The sequence below is a fragment of the Drosophila tropicalis genome, unplaced genomic scaffold (genome assembly GCF_018151085.1).
Source record: "Drosophila tropicalis isolate 14030-0801.00 unplaced genomic scaffold, ASM1815108v1 contig_859, whole genome shotgun sequence".
Classification (NCBI taxonomy): domain Eukaryota; kingdom Metazoa; phylum Arthropoda; class Insecta; order Diptera; family Drosophilidae; genus Drosophila; species Drosophila tropicalis.
This window is the reverse complement of record NW_027173353.1, coordinates 11,051,684-11,077,589: the sequence shown is the minus strand read 5'-3', so window position 1 is coordinate 11,077,589 and position 25,906 is coordinate 11,051,684. Positions and strand designations below refer to the sequence as shown.

Below are 25,906 nucleotides of genomic sequence, written 5' to 3'. Positions count from 1 at the left end.
CAGACGGACGGACGGATCCTTATCAAGAATTTATATACTTTGTGGGGTCGGAAAAGCTTTCTTCTGCCTTTAGTATACCATTTCACCCTATGGGTGCATGGTATAATTAATGAATTAAAGACTCAAGATTCATCTATTAAGAAACAATTGTCAGAATCTCAAGAACTCAGATTAAAAAGAAGAAGAGGCCGACTAAAAGGTGGTTGAGTACAAACCACTTAAAATAATTGATATTGGCATTCATATATTTTGATGCAGAAACAGAATGGACTATATATAACATTTGATCACCTTTTATTGCTGTTGCGCTTTAATAATAATCGATCCCTCATCAAATCCAAGGGCCAAGTCCACATTATTGAAATGATTGGCTATGGTCCAGAGACGCTTTAGACCATAATCAACACATGATTCGAGGTGATGTGTTTGATTTTCCATGTCCAAGCGCCAAATCCTTAAAGTACCATCTTCGGATCCTGTGAGAACAATAGGTAATTCTTTGTAAAGAGCTATAGCAGTAATGTTGTCGCTATGACCCTCCAATGTTTGAACACACGTCTTGTTCGTTGGATCCCAAATTTTCACCACATAATCATCGCCACCAGATAGTAAGAACGTTTCAGTTGCGGTATGATAGTAATTTACACAATTTACACCCTTCTTGTGTCCTTCGAGTGTAAATTTGGCTACGTTAGAGTCCAATTGCCAGATCTTGACAGTTTTATCCAAAGAAGCGGAGGCAAAAGTGTTAAGATCCTTGGGATTAAAGGCAATCTGCATCACATAGTGCGCATGACCTTCAAAAACTTGATCGCAGGACCATTGCTTGTCCCAGTTCCATAGTTTGATGAGACTATCGTCTAATAGAATAGTTAAAAATTAGTATATGCGCTTTTATTAGTTCACCCTTTCCACTTACCACTACATGTCAAAAGCATCGGTAGTTCAGGATGAATGATTATACTGCGCACAAAGTCCGAGTGTCCTTGAAATGAGTGCTAGTGTTTTGATATCATAGATTCGAATAATTCCATCATCCGAGCCGGTTACGATCCAATTTTTGCGCTCAATAAATCTAGCGCAACGCACGGGCTTAGCACACACTTCGAAATCTTTGACAATTTGTTGATTTTGATAGTTAACTATCAGCACGTGGCCATTGTGTAGAGCACACAACATCCACGGTTCCGCCGACGGTTGACATAAAAGGTCAACGCACTTGACGCGATCTGAGGGAACACTCAGGTGCTGCTTGAAATTCAATTTAAGAGACATTGTTTTTAGGGTTTTTAATGTGTGATTGCTACGAAAAGCTCAACGCGTTTGATGGTTCTCTGGCTCAGTAGGACAGAATTTATACTACAACAAGCAACTAGAGAATGATGAAATATTTATTAAAATCGTGGATTTGATGTGATACATATTCGGAGCCAGACTGCGAGGGTGGCGTTTGGGACCTTTAAATTGTTATCAACTTATCTTATTGTAAATGAATGAAATGACTCACCTAGCTGGAAGCTATGACAACACTTAAAAACCCCCCGGGAAATGTTGGACCTAATTAATATTATTTCATAGCAATTTTAGAAAATGATTTTTGTTAACTTGCTCAATATTTGCAGATATTCCGATAATTTTAAGAATATCTAAATACCTAAATCTGTTTATTAAACCTTTACAAATAAAAAAGTGATAATAAAAAAACACATTTCTTTATAGAGATAACATTTAAAACTGTATTGTTTGCGAGTCAGAATTGGATCCGTCGACTTGTTTTATTAAGTCCAGCGCTTAATAGAGATTTAGGGTTTCTTTTTCTCTGCTCTTATTATTTTCGACATGAAATGGCATTTGAAAAATATAAATATTAAAAATAAACTTAAAGAAATAAAATTGAACTTAAACATATCAGGTAAGATATGTATGTATATTAGAGCTACATACATATGCATTTAAGCGCTTTAATAAATGAATATTTAAAGACATTTGCGAAAACTGCAAGCGTTTTCACGTTTCTTTGCCCACTGTGCAAATAATTGAAATTGAGATATCGGCGCTGGTCACACTGAAACCAAAAAACAGCTGTTATCTTAGCCATAATATAAAATACAGTTGGACCTCGATATTAACGATGATGATTCAGACACAAGCGATCAAGAATCAGATGTGGAAGTAACAGCTTCAAAAGTATCTTTTTAAGAGGCCATAAATGCATCTGACACTTTGCTGAATTTTCTTGAAAACTTTAATTCTTCTGAAATAACAGATCAAGATAAAGTTTAAGCGTATAGAATTCAGGAGAAACTTATGAAAGAAAATTTAGAAGCTAAACAGTTGAAACAAACTACAATACCTAATTATTTCTAGCTTTTGAAAACATTTGCATTTGCTCTGGTCCCGACCGTCCCGGATAATCGAGGTCCAACTGTATATAAATATCATATAATATGTTCACTGGGTTAAACATTAGCGCACGCATTTTGGTTTGGTTTGATTTTGTTTTTAATAAACATGAGGTTTGCCCAAATAATTGTGGGTCCTGCGGGTAGTGGGAAGGTATGTTTTATCCAACATATAATTATATTTAATCGGTAATAAAAATTTCCGCGAATCCACAGTCCACATACTGTAGTTATATGCAACAACATGCAATGGATAGTAAAAGGAATATCCAAGTAGTAAATCTCGACCCGGCAGCCGAACATTTCAATTATACACCCTTAACGGACATAAGGGAACTGATCCATCTTGACGATGCCATGGAAGATGAGGAATTACATTACGGGCCCAATGGTGGGTTAATCTTCTGCCTAGAGTTTCTTATTGAGAATCAGGACTGGCTCAAGGATCAGCTATGTGGAGGTGAGAACGAGCTAATGGTTGGGGAACCAGATGATGATTATATACTCTTCGATATGCCGGGGCAAATTGAATTGTTTACCCACTTGAAGATGGGCAAACAGTTGGTCCAGTTGCTTGAGTCTTGGAACTTTCGCACTTGTGTAGTCTTTTGTCTGGACTCGCAGTTTATGGTGGATGGAGCTAAATTTATATCGGGAACTATGGCCGCTTTGAGTGTTATGGCCAATATGGAGCAGCCACATGTGAATGTTTTGACCAAAGTGGATCTGTTAAGCACGGAGGCACGGAAACAATTGGATTTATATCTTGAGCCAGACGCCCATAATCTGATGGGTGAATTAACTATCGGCACAGCATTTGGTGAAAAGTATCGAAAGCTAACTGAAGCCATTGGAACGTTAATTGAGGATTTCAGGTATGTTATTTAAATTCTCTTAAAACAAAGTTATTATTGTGTATTTTTGAATCCATTTGGTGTATATTGGAGTGATATTAAGGTGTTTAGTCCATTTACATCAGCCGTAATACCTTAAACTTTTTTTTTAGGTTGTTTTTCTGTTCACAAAACATAATTTTAAAATTGTTTTATTATATTTTTATCTATCAACTGATATCTGTGATATCTACAAAGATGATTTTAATGCACAATTAATGGGTAAAACTTGGTTTTAAACTTAAATTAAGTTCTAATTCATGCCTTGGGATGTTTTCGAGTAGGATGAAACGGATGATTCATTTCTGATAAATCTGGTGGATTCTGCTCAAAAGCCTTAATTTCCTGCATTCCACTGTTAGCTATCTCCCACAACTGTGGATATTCCTCCTTGAAGGCGAAATACCATCGTTGAACCAATGGATATGGTGATAAATCAAAATTTATTGCCTCCAAACACAATGTGGCGGATACGAGAGCAAAATCGGCAATGGTTACATTATCACCAGCTGCATATTTAGTGCCCAAACGATCCAAATATGTTTCAAATACTTCCAATGCATTTTCCACACGCTTCAGAGACATGGGTGTTCGCTTGTAGTCAAAGAAAATGGGTGCCATGCTATGGGAAGAAATGGGATTGTAATAGAAACCCATATTAAAGCACAGACGCTGATTGATCAGGGCACGTAGATTGACATCCTGCGGATAGATTGTTGAATTGGGGGCATATTTGTCGCAAAGATATTGCATAATGGCAATACTTTCAGACAGATAGAAACCATTGTCGTCCAGCACAGGAATCTCTTTTTGGGGATTCATCTAGACAAAGCAAGGTTGAATTTAGTTACTTTAAATTTGGTTAAATTTACACTTTGTACTTACTTTGGCATAATCCTCAGTGCGATGTTCCAGGGCGCAGAAGTCCACATTGATCAGTTCATATTGTATGTCCAAAGCCTTTAAAGTCATTCGAACGGCCAGAGATGGTGGTCCATCGGATACGGCGTATAATTTCATCGTAAAAATTGGTCTGGCGGTTAAGAAAATTAATTTGATTCAAATTATGTTTTTTGTTTGAATTTTTTTTATTTTTGTCTCGTTTAACCGGTTTTCGTAAGCGCAAAAAGTGAAAGTATCTTTAAATAATTGTCATCACACCAACTCGCCAGACTTGTATATTGAGGTTTTTCTATTTCTTCTATTTTTGTTTTTGATGTTTTCAGTATGAGCTATTTTTGTATCGGCTTTTCTGTGTATATGTGTATGTTTGGATATGAATTTGAACGGTTTTTTTTTTAAAATATTTATTTACTAATAAAAATCCACACAATCGGAATATTGTCAACTAGACTCGTTAAGAGTCGAAAAACTACTGTGGGATATTTTTCCTATGCATCTATTTATTACATGTCTTTCTTGTTATTCAAGAAGTGTAAAAGTCGAACTTGAAATACCCTTTACAATTCGTTTAGAGGCAACTAAATCTTCTTACTGTTTAATGAAAACAACGTTAAATTGATAAATTTACATACATAACAGTTCCATAGTTATCCATGTCATCAGTAGTTGCTTCTTCCACCACTTCAATAATGGAATCTGTGGCATCCTCCATATTAACATAGTCGTCCATCATCTGTAATTCATCCTGGAATTCCTGTTCCTCTTGGTCATCAACAGGACCTTCTTCACATTCACCTTCTTCATGCGCATCGTAATCCTCGACGGATGGCTCCTGCTTGCATATATATGAAACTGAATTAGGACTAGATGCACTGCCACCGCTAACACGGGGCTTCTTGTTGACCAGAATATCTGGATTTATATTGGACACATTCAAACGCTCAATGGATAAATCACCATATTCCTCTTTAATCTCATCCAATGATTTTCCCATGAAATGCAAAGGACGAAACTTAATTTGCTTATTTGACTTTTTGTTGATTTCATTAAAGTACCGACGCTTTATATCATTTTCGCTAATCGGATGACTATGGGTATTATAGACCCGTAATACACGAATTGAGCCATCTTTTTGCGTGGATGTCGATATTCGACTTTTGCAATTAACCTGCGCATCTCGACTCTTGATGCATACCCAATAGTTGCGTGATATTAGACCACGATTTTTGGCATGATATATATAGCCATCGACGCATAACATTTCACCTCCTTTGGCTGAACGTACAGTCCAGATTTTTGTAAGATCCATGTCTGGAAACACTTTACCATCCGGATTAGGGGCAGATGTGTTATCGCGTCTGCGACGTATATTCGTTAACTCGGGGAGATGTGGCGATGATTTTTTTTTTAAAGAATTCGGTAACATTTCAATTTTGTCGCTCATAGTATTATCCGTTGTATCCTTCATGTATTCTACAACCAAATGGGATTTCGAATCATGGGGTTCAACTCTAATGGATCCATCCATATTGATGATTTTTTTCATTACAACATTTTGTACTTGCGGTGCTTCCTGTTCCTGATTTTCAAAGTGATCGGAATCTTCATCTTGATATTCATTTATATGCGTTGGGCTATTTGGGTTCGATTTACACTTTAATGAACCCCTGTAAGAGGGACCTGAAATTGAATATTTCTCCAGTCGCTTCAATCGTACTAAAATTTCGGATACATTAGCCTTGTGAGTATGTTCGCCATTAATTCTTAGGACCACAGGACCATTTGGTTGTGGGTCCAAAGTTACTCTAACATGACATGTCTTTTGTTTATCTCGACGCATAATGCATGTGAAAAACATATGGCCATTCGATCGACTTTGGGCATCAAAATGATATAAATATTTGTTAATGCACAAAACTTTGCGACCCTTGGCTGATGGTAAAAAGGTGAATTTGGTTAGATCTGTTTCGGTCATGGGATTGTGATCGTCTGGTGTTATATAATCCTCAATTACTTTGTAAGCTGGCGGCCATTTCTCCTGAATATCCAGGAATTCTTCTTCGTCACCCTGTTCTTCTTGTTCCACTACTACCTCACCCACATCGACATTGTCTAGACCCTCCTCTTCATTCTGGTTTCCAATATAATCTTCATAGGTCTCTTCACAATCTTCTATTATAATTGATTCCAAATCGTCGGCTACTCGTTGATTAAAGCCCCCTTGATGCGACCCCTCCTCTTGGTGCTGAATATGCTGCTGATCAAAGAGTGTAGCTGGATCAAAATATTCCATATTCTGACATTCCAGTAGCACGTCATTGGTCTGCTCGTCCTCAACCAAAACGATTTGATGCTTTTCAAACATGTGCATCAGTTTGGTGGCCGAGTAATGTGGATGTATGTGTACTGATTCTTCAAAGGCATGCAGTCGGTGGGCCCCTGCCAAAGTGACTTCTGTGCATATCTTCGCAGCGCACTCAATGTCGCGATTACGTACACAAGTCCATGCACACATGTCACCCATATAAGATTTACCACTCAAATAATATAGATGACCATCAATGCAGACCATGACGCGACCATCGCGACGGCGGAGCATGTAAACACGATCCTTTTCCTGCAATGGAATATTTGTCATTAGTCAGTATTTGTTTTTTAACCAGGTACAAACCTCAAAATCCAATTGGAAGCTGGAATTTCTTCCTGAACCCGGTTCTCCATCCGCCGATATCCATTCGGGTCCAGACAATCCCGCTGTGGCCCGCTCATAGATTCGAGCTCTCTTGGGCTGGGTGGCACTGTACGCATCGTTCATTTTCATTAGAGATAAACGCTTGCGTTGTATTACTTTTTGAATCTCATGGTCACTGCAACGCTCATGACAGTGGGCCAGAACCACGTCCGTCACAATGTGCCGCCCCTTGTCGATGGGATTTGGCAATAGAGTACAAATCCGGGATTTGCATGGTGTATGCTTATCTTTTCGACGATTGCAGAGCCAGCGATATGAATTATTTTTACCAATCCGATCAAAATGATACAAAAAATTGTCTACGCAGAGCATATCAACGCCTTTGGCGGAACGCACTACGGACACTTTGGACAAGTCCATGCCATAGCTTTGGATCAAGTTCGATTCCATGTATTTTGAATTTGGACACTTCTGCGGGTTGATTTTTTTTTGGTTTTTTTTTCAGGGTTTTTGGGTTTTTGCGTTTTGCCCGAATAACAGTGTTGGCCCGTCAATTTCTTGGGATTTTTTGGCGCGTTTTTGTTCAGTTGTCGGTTAACTTCAAATTATGTAGTGTCTCAGGTATAGTTTAACAAATTGTTATATAAACAAACGTTTTAACTAAATACACGTTTGCAATTGTATTTTTAATAAGCACAATTACATTTACAATGAGTCTAAGATGAAAAAAATGTTTTTGTTCTTGGCATACCAGGGTTGGCAAAAACTGAGCTGCCACTTTGTTTGACTTTTTATTTAACCTATGTATGTGCCAAAGTTTATCTGATTGTTATTATTTTAATTTTTACAGTTTGGTGCGTTTCTTTCCCCTCGACACGCAAGATGAGGAGAGTGTGGGCGATTTATTGTTGCAAATTGACAGCATATTGCAATATGGCGAAGATGCGGATGTGCAAGTTCGGGACTTCGACGATCCAGATGCTGACGAAAAAGAGGAGTGAAATATGTAAAAATGTATTTTATTCTTTTAAGTTTAAAAGTAGGTTTAATAAATTAAATAAATCTACTAAAAGGTGTTAAAATTAATTTTAAGTAATTACGTAGTACTAGTGCAGCCCTGAATTTTTGGCGTTGCCGTAGTTTAATTCGCTTGGCGTAATTCGGTGCGTGGCATGGTCACTCTGTGGCCCAATAATTTTAAATTTAAATAGAGTTTGTTTATGTTTTTATGTTAAGAAATGCAAAATTCATTGAACCCCAAAGACCCAAGCGGTAGCGGCTCTTCACAGGAGGACATAAGTCAGCGACTCGCCGCTTTAAATCGGTGGCAGGATGAACAGAAGCGTCTCCTTCAGGAGCGTCAGCAGAATCAGCGTCAAATGCTTGGATTGGAGCAACGAAATATGTATAAAATGTTGGGGCTTCTTAACAAGGATACAGACAGTCAAATGGGAGATGATGACGCGCGAGAACAGTCGGAAAAGGAAGAATCTCTAGAAATGCCGGAAATGGCAAACACAAATGAAGAACCAAAACCTAAGCGTCCGTTCCTGAAGCGCGGAGAAGGCTTGAAACAGCGTTTTAAAATTAGTCCCGATGAACTGCGCCTAGACAATTTACCCCGCTACAAATTTGCCAATGCTCATCCTCAATTCCGGAGAACAATGCCATTGGCTAAAAAGAGTAGTTTAAAGAAGCCTGAACCTGTTCGCAAAGAATCAGCTCCCCCCGCCCCTTGATCTTCAGGAGCAGCAGTTCCAGCAGTTACTAATAAAATCTAAGAATTTTTGTCAGTCTACACCTGATCTCAAGTCCATTACTTCCTCGGCCTCCCACTCTACTCACTCAACTAATTCGTCAGCCAAAGTTCGCTTTGCGGAACAGACGGCGGACGATGAGATGACGGAATCCTCAGATCCAAGTCCGTTGGTGGGGGTAAAGTGGGCTCAGGTTTTGGATACGCAAAATATCAAATCTATGCCACTTATACAAAGAAGATCGGCACAAATACGAGTCGAGGACGACTCCAATGTTAGCATTTTTGAGTTACTTGAGCAAAAGGCCTCAGAGGGTAATTTTGATATGAACTCCAGTTGCATTAGAACGTTTATGGCGCGAAAAGATCAGCGTCAACGAGAGGACTTAAAAAATGAAACAGATCAGATAATACTTACACAACAAATGAGGCATCTTCGCCTTCAGCCAGAGATCAAAGAAATTTTTCAGGATAAAGATGAAGACCAGGAGAGGGATCCGCACCACGAGGACGACGACGACGACGACGAAGAGGAGGAATCAACATTGACCACCCACCAAAGAGGAAAGCCCCAAGTTCGGGTCCGCTTCTCAGACTCAAATGACACCCACTCGTATTCCAATGAATCAACTTTGACCGACAATGTGCAACTTTTCGAACAATTCAAATCCGCCCTTTTCCAAGCGCTTGAGAAAAACAAGCAACCATCTGCAAGCTCCCAGGAACAGGAAGATCTTCAATCCAAAGCAAATTTGGTACGCCAACGACTTGAAGAATTGGAGAAGGAGATAGCGACATTTAAAGCACAAAATTTGGAACTTCTTCGTCTTAAACAACAACATGAATTGAATCAAGCCAAATGTCAGGAGGATCATCAAGAAGCCATGGATCGGGTTCATGATGAGAAAATTCAAGCTGAAATCTATTTACATGACGAACGCATGAAAATCGAAGAAGAACGTCGCAAGTTCGAACAACAAATGCGACTCCAAAAGAGCAGTGCTCATTCCAATAATAAGAAAGAAATATCGGCCCTCAAACAGGAAGTGGAGCAGTTGCAGCTTCAGCTTAAACAGAAGGAGCAGCAACATGTTTCAGCGCAAGCTCGCTTACGTGCCCAATTAAGGGCCGGCGAGCGAGAGCAGAAAAACTATCGCGATGAGATCGAGCTATTGCACAGAGAGAACAAACGTCTGGAGCAGGAGCTAATAAAAATCGGTCGTGAGAATAACACGAAAATGTTGCAGGAGATAAATAGAAACATAGCCAGATTAGCTCCAAAAGTGGTAAGAAATGAAATAATAATTCGAAATTCTATTATAAATTTAAATCTTTACTTTTCAGCTACCTACAAACACCATCACTCAGGTCCTTGATGAGAATGGCAGGCGTACGAAATCCCTTGATGGCGTACCATCCAAAACCCCGAACAAATCCAATTCTAAGCCACGTCGATCGTGGAGCAGAAGTAAAAAGAAACCAGAATTGTTGGAAAGTGAAGAAGCATCGAGCAATTCTGATAACTTAGATGAAGACGAAAGAGTTGTCACACCGCAGGCTGCCAAAGAGCAAGAACCAACAGCTTCAAAAAAATCAGAAGCAAATGAAGATTCCAGTCCACTCAGCGCTTTAAAACGTGAGATTGTCAATGCGGATGGAAGCCGAGATATTTGGTATCCAAATGGCAACCTAAAGAAAATCAGTGCCGATGGCATGACCATAAGAATGCTATATTTTAATAAGGACATAAAGGAAACGGATATACGCGAGGGCACCATTAAATATTATTATAATGAGACCAATACCTGGCACACAACATATTTAGATGGATTAGAAATTCTTGAATTTCCAAATGGCCAGACTGAACATCGTCATAAAAATGGCACCATTGAGATACATTTTCCCAATAACTCAATTAAAGTGGTAGATCCTAACGATACGGAAAAGCTTGAAGAATGGCGTTACGCCGATGGCACACATTTAATTCAGTTGAGAAGTGGTGACAAGATACTAAATCTACCAAATGGACAAAAAGAGATACACACGAAATTGAATAAACGTCGGGAATATCCAGATGGTACTGTCAAACTAGTTTATCCCGATGGAAGCCAAGAGACACGCTATTCAAATGGTCGCGTGCGACTCAAAGACAAAGATGGCAAACTGATAATGGATACGGATTATGCCAAGTACTAGCTGAATGGAATAGAATTGTTAAATGTAGAATTACAGCACTTAATGAGATTAAGTTCTAAGATGTAGATAGAATTCTGATGAATATATAATAAACCTTTGTTAAAGCAAAAATAACTTTGCAATCAATATATTAAAACGAGTAACAGAAAATGCTTATTTACATTTAAAGTAGTTTATAATTTATATTATATTTACTGCTCAGCTTGTTCTTGCTGACTTTGGGTCGCCTTTAAACGTTGCTCAATATATTTAGGATCCTGTTGGAACAGCTTCGAGGCAAATTGTATCATTTGCGGAAACGAAAACTCCGCCTTGGCACGGAGACCCCATTGAAAGTACACCTTGGGATCATCATATGCACTCAACTCTGAACGCTCTCGCTTTAGGTAATTCTGACGGACAAATGTCTCCTCAATTAGCTTCTTTAGATCATTGCCAAAGTATCCATGTTCCTCATCCAATCGAATGTTTAGTATGGCCAACATCTCATATAACTTCTGATCCTCAATCCTATTGTCACGCAGAAATATGTAAAGCAAAATAATGAGCAGTAGAGTAAATTGTGGCCGCTGTGATTCCGTCAGCTCATATATGGACACCATGGGCGAAGTGGCCACGCAAATGTAGACTTTGTTTTGCGGAGTAGATGGATCCAATAGCCGTAACTCAATGCCAAATCGACGTTTCAGCTCCTCTACCGCAAGAGGAAGGTGTTGCCTTAGCATATCCTTGCCTCCAGCTACAACGTACATGTCCTTCTCTTTAATGGCAACTTTTTCAGCAGAATGATCCAAAATAAATTTTACTATACTCTTTACTTCTTCGCCCACTTGCGGCTGTTCTTGATGTTGAGACTGCGAAGCCCTTTGCCTATTCCGGGACGATCTAGACGTGCTAGCCATTGTGTTTGTCCAAAACTAAAAGCCCAGAGTTTTGACGACAATTTTTTTTTTTAAATATCTTCTTCATCAAAATAATAACAACAAAAACCGCCTTTTTGTTAGAGCTGGAAAACTATCAATGGCACTATCGAGGTTTTTAATTTCGATTGTTTTTAGTCACAAGCAAGTACTTATTTTTGTACGATAATTTATATTTATACAGTAGAATCCGGCTATAACGACGCTCAAGGGACCGGCGATTTTCGTCATTATAGGCGGAGACGTACTTCCCTTGCTCCTGTTTTATTTCTTCTTTTTGCTTTCTGTCACCATTACAAATAATATTAAACTTAGTTTATTGATAAAAATTATTACATAAATTTTTTTTCACATTTTTCTGAAAAGATAAAAAATATCGGATGGCGCCACTATCGATAGTTTCCTAGCTCTACTTCTAGTTCCGATCCGATAGTTATCGGCATGGCAGGGTTTCCATACCTTTCGTTTAGAAGAACAGGGGTTAGTGTTGAAAAGTAACATTAAGCCATTTGGCGCCAACCGATCTATTTTTGAACGTTAAAAATCTGTGTTGCAAATTGCGTTGACCTAAATCTAAATACACATTACTTTTTGAACAGGCTCGTGTATTTATTTTTATTTGTTTGTTATTTTTTTTACAAATAAAGAATTGGTGGTGTAGAATTTTAATTAAAAAGTAAATAAATTTTTTTTTTAACAAACTGAAGAAATAAAATGCATTCGGGGAAAAAAGCCCGGTTGTCTTGTGCTTTGCTTGTTGAATTTCTTCGTCGGAAATAACTGGAGGTGGATACCAAAATTCACAACAATAATGATGGCCAAATTGATAAGCAAATCGATATTATATAAGAAGGAAAAATTTAAATCAGCAGTTTAACTAAACAAAATCCCTTACAATAAAGATAGTTCTTTACAATAATAACACATTATGAGAGATTTCCAGCAAGAAAGACTCACTTTAATTCATTCAAATCGCGATAATCATTCTTATACACATATAAATACATATGTGAGATCAGATAGAAAATTGCCAAGGGTGTGCAAATTTCGTTCAATTTTTATTTAGATAGGCATTTGGTGTCAATGTAATGCTCTCAATTATCTCGTCAATGCATCCACCAAGTGTGCCAAGTGGTTAGGACCTATTCTAGTGTGTCCTTAGATTATTGATTTATGGTTTTTATCGTTTTTGTCTCTGTCAGATACTCAGTTGGCAAAATGAACTCGGTCACATTTGATGTGCATTTGAAATCGTAGTTTTGCATAGGAGATTGTGTGGGTATTTTGATGTTTTTCAAATAAAAGTCGCTTAAATTGGTTTAAAATACCGGTAAGCAGCAGGAAGCAAACAACTTTCGAATAAAAACCAAAAATAAAAGAAAAACAGATGCAACATGCGAATGACACACAGCAAGACGGTCAAAATAAGACAAATAAATAAAAAATGAGTTGTTATCAAAGGGGAAATCGGAGTAAAATTCGAACAAGTGCTTTGAAAAAAATAAAGTGTGCAGCTCAAACGAAAGAAGTAAACTTCTTTTAGAAGGAAGCAGAGTCAAAAAGTTAACAAAAGTTTGGCGGTCACTTTTAATTGATTTGTTCGACTATTGTTGAAACTAAAAACAAAAGCAAATACATAACAAAAGGCAAAGTCTTTAAGCTGTCAGAACTACATAAGAATGGATATCCGTTTTAGTTATGCCTGAGATAAAAATATCATTTGAATTTGGAATTTGCATACGATTGTTAAAAAAGAAAAAAAAATATTAAAAAAACTTAAGTGAAATTCATCTTCAAGAAACATATGCCCTTCTCATTGACAACATTTGAACTTTCTATATACATTTGTACCCACATTTACCCCACATTTTGCTTGTAAATGAACGTACAAACTTCATACCAAAATGCTTTCAAAATTTTGCGCTTCGTAATGTAAACTTTGCCAAGTTGTTTTTTTTTCCACTTTTTTATGGCTCGCTGGCTAATTGTAGTTAGTCTTAAAGTTGGTGAAGAAAAGTTTATGTTATTTTTTGTTTCTTTTGAAAAGAAAGTCAAGGTCTTTCTCTAGAGACAGCGAGAGACTTAACTTGAACTTGTCATACGACTTTTTCGTATATTTGGTTGGGCGAGATGAGGCTGGGAAGAGCCATTAAAATTAGCGAGTGCCATAAAGCAAGTCATTTAGAATTTTCATAATAAACACAAAAACTCATGACCAACCAGTTTTCGTTTTGGTTTTTTTTTTCGTCTTGCCTTGCTCAAAAACTATTGATAAATTATTAACGAAATAAGCAACAAAAAAAGTTAAAGAAACAATTCCCATGTGAAAGTTGAAAATACTCTACACAAGAAGTACCACGAGTATGCTAAAAGTATGTAAAGAATATGAGGTTTTTATTAAGCAGTTTTGAAAACAGTGTTAAATGAAGTACTAAAAAAAAACATTTTGTTGGTCAAATATCAATGTTTGGTGTTAAGGAATTCTAAAAGTTCTGTCAGTAAATTCTCGTAATAAGTCTTTCTGGAATAAACAGAATAAAACACATTCAAATAAATCTTCTTCGCTAACGATTGACTGATTGTATCATACTCCATTAACTGAATGAGCAGATGTTATTATATCATGGAGTTCAGGTTGTGTCGATTGACAGTTAAGCAGCGAGGATTCTGGAGTGCAAAATCTGAAAAATGCCATGAAAGTCAAAAGAGAAAGAGAGAATACTTCAGGGGTTTGTAAGACCTAGTTAATATTAAAGGAGTAGTGTCAAGATAGGCTAATTTGTTGAGTCGATTTGTCATAATCTCTTTCAGTGTGAATAATGTGGATCGCAGGTTTGTTACTTTTGATAATGTGTTTCGATATGGTTTCGACTAGGTTCCCTCACTATCCCCCATGGATTCGCCACAGAGTTTGCTTATAATATGAATTCCATATTAAAAACGAACTATGATCATTTAAAACTTAATAGAATACAAACTTTCTTAATTAACTGTCTTCTGGCTTTTCTATTACAACTAATTAAAATGTAAACATTTTCAAATTCTAAACCAGTTTTCTATATTCATTTACGTATCTCAATCTTGATCTTTGTGCTTAAGCTTTATCAAAAATCTATATTGCAGATTTCTTTAAGCAATTCTATCTTTCTTTTTGTTTTTTGTGATTAGCTATGATTTTCTGGTTCTAACAAATTTACATATTGGCGCAAATATTCTGGTTTGCTGTATTGTTTCGGGTGCTTGAAAGTGGTCTATCTTCAGCTCTTGTCCAACGAGTCTCGAGTGCTGGAGTGCTTGAGTGCTGAGAATGTGAGACTGCGATTCCGATTGGTATTGCTCATTGATGCTAAACACACGCGCTACAACATGAAATAGCCGGCATTTCGATTAGATTAACAAAAATATGAATTCTGTTTCTTCTTGTTCTTCTTCTGCATCTTGTTTCTTAAATGTCAAATTAGCAACAACAGCTTCAGCATGTTCTAAAGTTCAGACAAATGACTTGGGCAAGAAACTTGCTTTAGAGGAATTCTCCTAACTAATTAGGAGCTCTTCTTTGAATGCTGACCTAAATGATTTGTTTCCTTTGACCTTTAACACTTAATAAATTTTTGAAAAAAAGCTGATAATCAAATTAAGCGCCTATCAACCGATTATTTTCCTATTCCCCTTAAATGGAGAAACATTTCAAGCAATATGAGTAACAATTTAAACATTTGAGGGTTAAGTTCACTCGTGCATGGAAAATCACGTATACGCACGATGGACTTAAAGTAGGCACAGACTGACGACATAACCCCCTAACCCTGGGAGTGGAGTCCCATGGACTCACTGTTGAATCGGTAGACAATTGAGTAAGCAATTAATCGCTAAGCGGATCTAAATGATGAAGCAAATGCAACTAATATAAAACATAACAAAAAGAAATACTAATTGCATGGAGAAATATGAGAAAATTTTGTAGGTTTCATTACATATAACTGTATACGGCTAATTAGAGTAACCAGTAATATAGACTACACCAGACCTAACCACTAATTGATGTCAATTTCTAACAACCATTACGTTAAGAAAGTAAGATATAGTAATCATATCGAGGTGTTCTTCCCTGTTCCAAAATCATGGTAAGGATTTAAAAACTGTAACTGTATCTTTGTTGTTTTATCAAAGCACAACTTAATCAACTTAACTAAAGCACCTGATTAATATTTATATATTTGCTTAAACGCAAATCGTACGCTAAATCTTTTGATTTATTGAAGTTGATCTTTTCTGCATGTTTTTAGTTTTGTTGTTTTGAAGGTCAATCACAAAAGAAGAAGCGAAACATAAAATAGTAATAAACATTTAACAGTTTATTTATATCTTTGACTCTGTTGTCTTTCAAAATTTGGCTTGAATCTTGTTTTATAACGACCTCTTCAAGATGCACGATCTCATCTCGTTCGAGATGTTCTTTTATAAAAAGGTTTATTAGGTTTCATTTTTTGTTTCTTATGCTCAACTGGAAAACATTAATAATTAATTAACCGTTGGACTCCGGATTAATGGAGGGAACTTCTCGATGTTTTGTCGCCTTACTAGAAATTCCCATTGGATGAATCATTTTTTTTGGGTCTACGCCAAAAAAAATGTTAAGCGAAATTGTTAACTTGACAAAATTGTCAATTGGCTTTGGGATTTTTTTATAGAGTTTGTGACGTTTTTTTAGTACTTGCTGAAGGTCGTTGTCGATCAACTCAAAATCTGATTCACAATTCACTTAGTATGCAACTGGCAAATCAGCCTTGAGAGAGCACAAAAAAGAGAAGCAACATAAATAAACAAAATCCAAATTGTTGCATAAATCTTTTAACCTGCTTCCTGTGCCGCTCTTTCTTTGTGTGTGTGTGAGAAAACTTTCACAAGATGCTTTACATTGAGTTTGTTTTTCTCCTTTATTTTGTTGTTTTTTTTTTTCGCCAAAAGACACTTTTTTTTTTTTTTAATAATTGTTATTTCGGCGTCGTGTTAAATACATTTATGCATAAATTTGTTTTGATGAAATTTTATGCAGTGTGCGAAGATATTTGAGTTTTGAAGAGTCAGTCATGGTCAGGGCTATTTCGAATGTGTCAACGACAGGCCATAAAACTCAAATCATATAGGAGAAAAACGAGATTGATTCATTTGCAAAACATATCATAAAATAAATTAGTTAATTAGATACTGTCAATTAACTCGATGGGTAATTATTATGTTTTAGCTGATTTGTAATTTTAATTTTTATGAAATATATATGAAATCTTCCACTAAAGTTGGGAAATATAATTCAGGAGGGCTAAGTGAGGCTTTGAAATGAAACAAATACAGAAATATAATCTCACTTATCGATTGCCTAGAGTTAATTAGTTCTTTCGATCAGCTTGAATTTTCTATATTTGAAAAAAATAGAAGATAAATCAAAACTGGGTTTTAGCTGGACTTAAGGTCAACAAATCTTAATAATTTATAAAAAATTGACCTAAAGCCCAGCTAAAACCAAGTTTTGATTAACTTCAGTAAGGTCGAAATCTAGACAAAAAAAAAAAAAGGATATAAATTTGATTAAACTAAAGTTCGTATACTTTAATCAGTTTTCATATGGTGGGTACTTTTCGGCAAAGGCGGTTTCTCGATCGATGGAGAATATGTGCTATACTTATCCGACTTGGAGCATACTCTATCTCATTGAAAAGCTGAAATATAAAGTTTCATTGGCTTTCAAATTGAGGCCATGAAGTTGGTTCGTATATATAAAGATCTGATCCAGATTGTAAATTCTCTTTAGTGTCGGACAAGTCTCCCTCGTTAGGTTTCTGATTAATTTTACAAAATCCTCTGGGGGATCTTTTTTGATGGTTGAGGGTTTTAACAATATTTGAAACTAAAAAGTACAGAAAAAGTTTAGCCCCAATTTATGAAACGAAAAATATCTTTTAAAATAACAATCCAACTGGAAAACGATCATAAGCTTACTAGCAGCATTTTATGAGCCCGCTAATAATTCCAGTTTTACCTTCTCATGACTAGGGCTTAGATGCAAACAGTTACTACCAAATTTAAGGTCCTAACTAAGATTGCTGAGTTTTATTCTAAAGTTAGGAAATGAGTTTTTTTGTTTTGTCTCTTTGTTATTTGTAGTGTTTACTTATATTTTTCTACCCAGTCTAATTAGTCATTTATTTGAAAATTATAAAAAATTTCAAATGTTATTTTAAATTTTATTCTAAATTATTAACAAATTGTTGCATCTATGGTCATTTATCATCGTCACTGCTCTTTTTGTAAACACATTTAACAATTTATGCCAATCCACCTTCCTAATTAATCGTCTACAATTGTATCCTGAAGATCTTAGTCACTCTGAAGTCCCATGGGAAGAGGAACTTCGTGATAAAATCGTCCTTGGTGAAAAGTTTATTTTTGAAAATCTCTGCTAATCAAAGATACGTACTTTTGAAGATGGAGCAGACTATATCTATTGGCATTTTATACACAGATATAATTTATTGAGGATTTACCATAAAGAACAAGAGGTCATCAGTTTTTTTTAATAATATCCTTTAACAACCAATTGTGAAATTATCAGAAATTATCATATTCATATTCACACTCATTTTGCATGCAAATACCAAATTGAACACACATCCAGAATAAAACAAATATGTTATATAAACAATAAACAGAAAATTCACTTGGTAACCTTTTTTCTTTCTTGTTTTTGTGTTTCTCGAAGTCGTTTCCAGAAACTCACATCAAGATTATTCAAAGAAATGCCCAAAAGCTTAATGCAATCTTGGGTCTTATGATGTCATATCCACGAAATAAAATTTATTTTGAGATTTTTTGGGACAGTTTTTTGTTTATCCGACTACAAGCGCAGCGGCATTTTTTTATGTTTTATTTTTGAACGCATTTCATTAGCGGTTTTATATAAAACTTCGTTATATTATGTGCATATGTGTGTAGACAAATTGATATACATATGAATGCTAAAATGTACATATGTATGTAGGATATATGTATATGTATGTGTTTCTGTCTGCATTCACAACCGGTGTGGCAGCGACTCTTGGCTATCTCTTGTTGCCGGCTCTCTTTAGTTTTGACCGGGGTTTTTGTTTATTTGGTTTTGTTTTTATATATATGTGTATGTATATAGGTGGCTACACATATGGATTTACCTGTATATATATATATACATATATATATTCACCAACATGTCTGCCTATTTAAAATGCATTTTTTTTCGTCTTCTTCGTTTTCGTTTCATGTATTGCATTTACTTTACTTTTACTTTCATATGCAACTGGTTTTCTGGCATGAATGGGGAAGTGTGTGAGTGTGTGTGTTTGTGTGAGTGTGCGAGTTTGGTGTCTGGGGCGAGTCTCCAAGTCTTGAACAAATGAAATTGTTTGCAAAGTGATTGTCAATCATTTTTGGTGGCATGTCGCTTAACTGCTCCAACAGCTACAACAGCTACAACAATGACAACTGCTTCAGCCACATTCGTTAGGGTTTGTGGCATTTGTTTTGTTCAATTAGGGGACATTTAATGTTTATATACGCCAAGATTACTTAATCATTATTAAAGTTAGTACAAATATTAATAATTTGAAGGCTTACTGTTGAAAGAAATTTCTCCCACTATCAGTTCTATAATATGATAGACTGATTATTTTCTTTGATGAATTTTGCAAGTTCGATGTAAGAAAGCTTTTAAATTTATCAAACATTTAATGGAAACCTTACTAGGCTATATTCTCTACTGAGAATCCTTAAAAACATCTGACAAAAAAAGTGTTTCGACTAATTTATCCGACTCTAATCCTTATTAAGTTTTGGAAGGGCCTGCAAAAATCTAAGATAAAAGGACGTTATTGTTTTACATTTGAAAGGGAGATGAAGATTTTGGAGTATATTGCTTACCTTCAGTTATTACATACATATACATACATACATAATATATACATACATATGTATTTAGTTTTTGAAATTTAAGGGCTAAGTTTATAAAATACAAGAGATAAAAAATGAACAAACTATACGAATTTTAGTGAATCTTACTTAAAGCGAATCGCTTGCCATAGTCACAAGCAAGTAGTTTCTATTACTTGGTAAGGAGTTAGTCTCTAAGTTAGTATCATAATGAAGTTAAATAAGAGAATAAACTTAAAAGTTCAATGTGCAAGTTTATTTCAACCAATTCATATGTAGTCAATTAATATTCGGCATATTTGGCAGTTAATTTCAATTTGAATTGACATCAATCGGAAATGTGTAATATTGTAATTAATATTAATATGTTTATTTGGACATAGTAAAATTACTTGACATGAATTGAGTGCTTGTGCAAAAATGCTTCCCAGCTTGTTTGGCTTCAGTTTTTGGGCGAAAGTTTTCACCCTGATCTGCATGGAAATAACTCAAAATTGAAATCAAAATCATTTCCACATTACATAAAAACGCAAGCAACAACAACAATTTGATTTCAAATGCCATTGCATGTGTTTCGTTATTTTATTTTTTTTGACGATGTCTTCATTTCACATGAAAAATTTGCGCATCAAATCACGTGGATTTCAACAAAAATCAAAGCCAAAAGAAAACGAAACAAAAAAAAAACACAAAAAGTGATATAAACTCTGCCCCAGACCCCAAAAAACACACACACAAGAAGATCATTTACTATTAAAACCGACTGAAACAAAGTTGAATTGTTTTATGTTTCCTTATTTGATCATTAAAAGTATTTACGGCTTGGATAATTTGATCTTACTTGTGAAATTGATGTCTAACATGAAATAACTGACACTTATCAATATTTTATGAAGATCATTTTATTTTAAATATAAATATTTATTAAATTGACAACTAGTTAAATAATATACTTAATATACCAGATTTACTTTGATCATTATCCTTGTAACTTCTTTTCTACCAGTCAGTCATAGAAATAAATGGTATATAAAACTCACCAAGACATTTAACAAGTCTAAACTCTGAAATGCATCAAGCTATCTATAATCTTAAATCACCAAAATGTGTGTAACAGGAAGAAGAAAGTGTATCTAGTGAAAGTGTAAAACAATAAGGATCAAAAGTCAAGTCGATCTGGCAATGGCTGGTTATCCGTTCGTCTGGCTTTTCTTTGTATGAACACTTAGATTCCAGAGACAGAAAGAGCTGAAACCACAAAACTTTGAATCTCCTATAAGGACATAAAGTGTCCATTGGACTATATTTGGAAATTAAACCCTAACTAATCCAATTTGTAGTATCAACTGTTAAAATAATTTTTGCTCTCCAAGAAATGATTTCAAAAAAACATGTTTGTGATTTTAACTTTGCTCGATGTAAACTGAAAATAGGATCCCAAATGCAAACTTATGGTCAATAAAATGTTTATTTTTAAAGGCTTAAAGTTGGGGTGGAGACAAAATAATGGGCTATTTTGAAAAACGTTAGATCAACTTTTTAGCGTTAAAAAAACAATGTAGGTTAAAATCAAACCGACTATCAAATATCTTTCTTACAAACTATAAAATAAAGTCATAATGAAGAACTTAACCAAACTGGACCACAATTTGATTGTTAGATGCGCCGTTTGTCCAACCTTTTGAGTATGTTTGAAAAAGCTCCTATAGCTTTTTAACGGTCAATCATGTCTGAGTGATCATTGATCAAAAATCAGTCAATGAGTTAACCTTTTAATTAAGTTCTCATTAGAAACAATATGTTACTCCCAAGTCAGGACTAACGAAAAAATGATCCAAATAGTCCCAAGTTCTCCCTCATTTGTTAAAATTGTTGGTCAGGTTAACCAAAAGATACCGAATACGTACATACATATATAGAAAGAAGATATAGTTGTAAACTATCAACCTAACTATATTTTACAAGCACTGGCAACTAAGGCCTGGGATTTGAGCCCGGATCCTCGTTAATCAGTTGCCTAAATGACTGGGCCACTTAGACAACTCATCAACCAAGGACTCCGCTTACATACATTTATTTATTTAATTTAATCTTCAATTAGTTAGAAAATTAACTTTCTCATTGCCTTACATTGGCGTATGACTATCAACATAGTAAGTCGCATGAAAGTATAGAAAAATAAGATGTGCTACTCATAATGGTATACCTAATTGGCAATGAGTTACAGACTCATTAGTCTGGGCAAATAATTCGTCTGTCTGGAAAGTAATGTCCATGTAGGCGCCCACAAGGAGTCAGTCCTTTCAATCTACCAAGTACTTAAACATTATTTCGATCTCTCTTCTGGTGTAACCCTCTGCATTTGCATGGCTCTGAATTTGAAATCATTTTTCTGACACCTGTGTTCTTGGCCACCAAAATGGACAGATTCATGCAGCTGCTTTTGCGGTTGTTTTTTGTACTTCTGTTTTTTTTTGCACAAGTTTTTTAAATATTACTCCATTCAAAAAATGAGTGCATAAAGTTGGCTTAGTTTTGTTTATTATTCTGTAGCAGAGAGATAAGCTCCAGGCAGAAAGACCAACGAACGAACAAACACAAAAACTATGGCAAACAATGGGTTGTCATGCAACTTTTGGGTGCACACTTGGCCAAGTTTGTGCAACAAGGTAAAAAGTGAGTTTTGGTATTTTTTTAATCTTTTTTTTGTTGTTTTGTTTTACTAAAAACAACCGCAATAGCTGCAACAACAATAACATCTATAACAGTCGCCGACTTCACATTATTTCCATAATTTCTGATGCCTTTTGACGTCTTTTCTAAATTTGTATATACCCTTCTAAAAAAGTCATCTACCTAATGCAATGCATTTTGTTAAACATACAAGTTCTTGATGAGTATAGGTTAAAAACTTTAAAGGAAATTTACTAAATCATAGAAAAGAAGTTATGTAACTGTCCTAGAAACGATGAGTTCACATGCATTAGCAAAGGGAATACAAACATGTACATGAAATAAATATATGAAACATAAGCCCATCCTGTCTGTCTTCGACTCTTAATATATTTCCATTGACTGATGAAGTCTTGATTCTTGGATTTTGGTATTCGTGTTTGATGTGAGCTGACGGTTTGGGATAAATGGGTGCGTCGTTTTCATGTGAGGCATTGAATTGATATTTGCATTGATGGTATTTGAAGGCAAGGGAAAAAGAAATCATTGCTATTCTTTATTTTGGGGAGCAGCTCGGCTTTTAAGAGAGATAAAATACCTTGAATATGACTTCTGATTATTAGTGTGTGTGCGTGTGTGTTTATTTATTGTGATGAACGAGATGAATTCAATAGTTTTTGGCTGTTCTTGTAGACTGTACTTTTATCGCTTTCTGCTGTGATTACACTTTCGTTAATCCATAATGTAGGTAATGATTAAGAAAAGCAATTAACTCCAATATGTATAAGGATTGGTGAGGAGTCAAAAAAGTTTGCCATCACATCTAAGAGATTCTTAAGAGATGGAAAATGATTCCTTGAGTTATAGGCTAACCGATAAGAGGAGAAGAAAACATTCTTTCGGCACTTGAACCAATCTATTCCGGCTAAACAATCGAGTAGTCCATAGTTAAGATATTTAAAATGTGTTCTGTTGATGTTTATGACAACATCATTTGTTCGGTTTATTCTGCAATATGTTTAGTTTTGTTGTATTACATTTTTTCAGTTGTGTTTTCAACAAGTCGAAGCAAACATTTAAACGATGTCGAAATACATTTCATACATGAACATACAAAAAATTACAGTTTTAATATTTTATGTTCGGTTAAACCGTCAATTTTAATTCTATTTTTTGTGGTATTTCTTTCAAGGCTTAAATTCCATCTTATGCGAGTTTGGCCTGAGTTGGCCTTTTGTGATCTTTACCGTTGAGTATCCAATGAAACCAAACCAAACAGACAAATAAACGTTAAAAAAAGAAGAAAACAAGAAAACGAAAAGATACTATGTATGTAGGCGTAATGCCAAATGCTGGGTCTTTACCGAGTAAAGGCCTCAAGACCTTAGATTGAGTCGTTGGCTATTCAATAGTCGAAGTTCGTTGAAGTCACTTGTCAAGAAATTGCAAGAAGTTGCCTTGCCAGACAAAGTTTCCGTAAATGCAATCATGGTCGTTGTCCAACTTTAAATCACTTTTCTGACTTCTTCTTAAACTGAACACCCACAATCTAGTCGAGAGTCTGAGTAGATAGCGACAAAGAGAGAGAGAGAGTGGGAGAGCAACTATTATGTCAATGGATCTCTCACTTGTTGCTCGCTGGCTCAGCTGACGAAACTCAACTCAAACCGCAACTCAAACCCGTTTTACCAACTTGGCCCAGACAAACGTGGCCAAAGTGTGGTGAGTTTCTAGACATGATCACGGACCATGGATCCCCCTATGGCCCTATTGCCATCATTGAGCTCAGTTGGTGGACGTGCTTCAAGCGCATCGGTTGCCGTGTGCGGTAAAAAATATAATTAGGTATTCAAACGAATACTACTACTAGCAAATTTCTATTAACGTGGCCCGCCGAGAGCCAGTCCATAAAAAAGCTAAAGAAAACAAACCTTTGCCGGGTTGGTGCCAAATCAAATAATATCGTTTTGAAAGTGTCTTTTGTGTTTTTTTCGTAGACAAATAACCACGAGAGTGTTAAATCAAGCTAATCCTAACAAGAGATAAAAAGAAAAATTCCATTCAAAATACCAAAAAAACAAGTTTTTTGTCTGCCTCCTCCGCCTCTCTCTTGATAGCTCATTTTTTCCTTTTCCCTCTCTCTCTCTCTCTCTTTCTCTGTTTCTGTGTCTGCATCTTTCTCTCTTGTTCGATTTGTTTGCTTTTTGCCATTTCTCTGTAAAAGGAGTGAGAGTGAAATTGAAATGTGAAATGTCAATGCAAATTGGCCCATAAAACACAGTAAAATAAAAATGTTTATAACTTTTACCAAATGACATCATGAAGTTTATGTTTTACACTGTTTAGATCTCAATCAAATTGGCACATAACTGTATATATTTTGCGGTTCTCTAGTTAACCAAAAACAAACAAACAAACCAAATACCAAATACATACAAATGTTTTTTTTGCCACAAAAACCGCTTTCAAGTTGCAGTTGCAATTCCAATTGTTGCTCGCAACCGGTTCAAATATTTTAGCCAATGCAATTTGGGTCTAAGGTTTGTTTTTGTTTTTGTGTTGTTGCATGATCATTGAGTTGCCGCCGCCTAGCATATTTTTCCAGTTTCATTAGCTTAGGTTTTTTTTTGTGCATTTTTTCACATCTTCAAGAATTGTCAGAAAAATATGTTTTAAATGTATGTAAAGTTACACTAAAAGCAAAGAAAGTTCAGAAATGTGGCTTGACAATTGGAAGCAATACAATTTACGTAATTTTACGATTTCGAAAAACAAAAAACTTAGGCAACGAACTTTTTATTTATTACCTTTCAAATGGCTTGACTTGCAATTATAAAAAAAAAAAAATGCTAATATTTTTACACTATGATTAGCAAACACAACTTAAAGACGTTGACTCTTTGACAAACTCAAAAGTAGGTTAACTTTTAGACTTGGTTTTTATTTTTTTTGGTTATTTTTTCTATTACTTTGAGTCACCTTAAATATAGTTCTTTTAGACACAAACTTCACTTGGATAGGAACTTATGTTTTGTTAAAAACGATTTTCTTAGCTTATTGTTATTTTTTAAGTCATCAATCAATTAAAGGTAATTGAAGTAGACAACACATAAAAAAATTTTAACCGGTTTCGTACAAAAGATCCATTTTTCTATAAGTTTTATCTTTTTTTTTTTTTTTGCCATTTGTTGTTACTTTTACCCACACACATACAATTTTGGCAAATCATCCATCAAGAGATTAGCCGACTTTCATTCCAAATTTCCCGCACTTGATAACGTATATCAAGTTTTAGGAAAGAAAACCAAAAATCATTATTTAACTTAACTTTCAACAGGAAATGACAGCATTTAGGTTAACAAATAAATGACAGGGCACCAAAACGAAGGCAACAAAATAAATGTCAAAAACTGAAGGAAAAAACCGCAAAATATAAAACAAAACGAAAAAGAAACCTAAACAAATTATTGAGCCAAAAAACATAACAAAAAGAAAATTGTACTTTACATTGT

At 35.3% G+C, this 25,906-nt stretch overlaps 5 protein-coding genes across 11 annotated transcripts in view; 3 read left to right on the top strand and 2 right to left on the bottom strand.

Moving 5' to 3' along the window:
• The first annotated feature begins 2,454 nt into the window (after positions 1 to 2,454).
• On the top strand, positions 2,455 to 7,972 carry LOC137581717 (GPN-loop GTPase 3). Its single transcript, XM_068295966.1, has 3 exons — positions 2,455 to 2,556; positions 2,619 to 3,277; positions 7,741 to 7,972. Exons 1-3 carry the CDS (start codon positions 2,512 to 2,514, stop codon positions 7,889 to 7,891), a joined length of 855 nt encoding a protein of 284 aa, XP_068152067.1. The 5' UTR covers positions 2,455 to 2,511; the 3' UTR covers positions 7,892 to 7,972.
• Positions 3,474 to 7,653, bottom strand: gfzf (GST-containing FLYWCH zinc-finger protein). Of its 2 annotated transcripts, XM_068295963.1 has the most exons (4): positions 6,870 to 7,653; positions 4,831 to 6,815; positions 4,181 to 4,328; positions 3,474 to 4,117 (listed from the first exon to the last, which is right to left on the bottom strand). In XM_068295963.1, exons 1-4 carry the CDS (start codon positions 7,338 to 7,340, stop codon positions 3,554 to 3,556), a joined length of 3,168 nt encoding a protein of 1,055 aa, XP_068152064.1. In that variant the 5' UTR covers positions 7,341 to 7,653; the 3' UTR covers positions 3,474 to 3,553. The 2 variants fall into 2 exon arrangements, with proteins under 2 accessions (XP_068152064.1, XP_068152065.1); XM_068295964.1 differs by lacking the exons at positions 4,831 to 6,815; positions 6,870 to 7,653 and adding an exon at positions 4,611 to 4,659 and having other exon boundaries at positions 3,500 to 4,117.
• Positions 7,973 to 8,047: 75 nt separating the features above from the next.
• Positions 8,048 to 10,956, top strand: Sas-4 (spindle assembly abnormal 4). The gene is given in 3 exon segments (XM_068295965.1): positions 8,048 to 8,625; positions 8,627 to 9,932; positions 9,991 to 10,956. Coding segments are annotated over 3 exon segments (2,655 nt in total). The 5' UTR covers positions 8,048 to 8,128; the 3' UTR covers positions 10,843 to 10,956.
• On the bottom strand, positions 10,954 to 11,867 carry MAGE. The gene has a single exon (XM_068295967.1). It carries the CDS (start codon positions 11,742 to 11,744, stop codon positions 11,034 to 11,036), a length of 711 nt encoding a protein of 236 aa, XP_068152068.1. The 5' UTR covers positions 11,745 to 11,867; the 3' UTR covers positions 10,954 to 11,033.
• A 1,119-nt stretch (positions 11,868 to 12,986) lies between these two features.
• Positions 12,987 to 25,906, top strand: part of sas (stranded at second) — a 35,987-nt gene continuing 23,067 nt past the window's right edge. For 3 of the 6 annotated variants that reach the window (XM_068297703.1, XM_068297702.1, XM_068297698.1), the window contains exon 1: positions 24,197 to 24,334. The gene's annotated coding sequence lies outside the window, so the exon portion shown is untranslated. Of the gene's footprint in view, positions 13,093 to 24,190; positions 24,335 to 25,906 lie in introns of those variants that run through there. The other 3 variants (XM_068297701.1, XM_068297699.1, XM_068297700.1) reach the window with 3 other exon arrangements.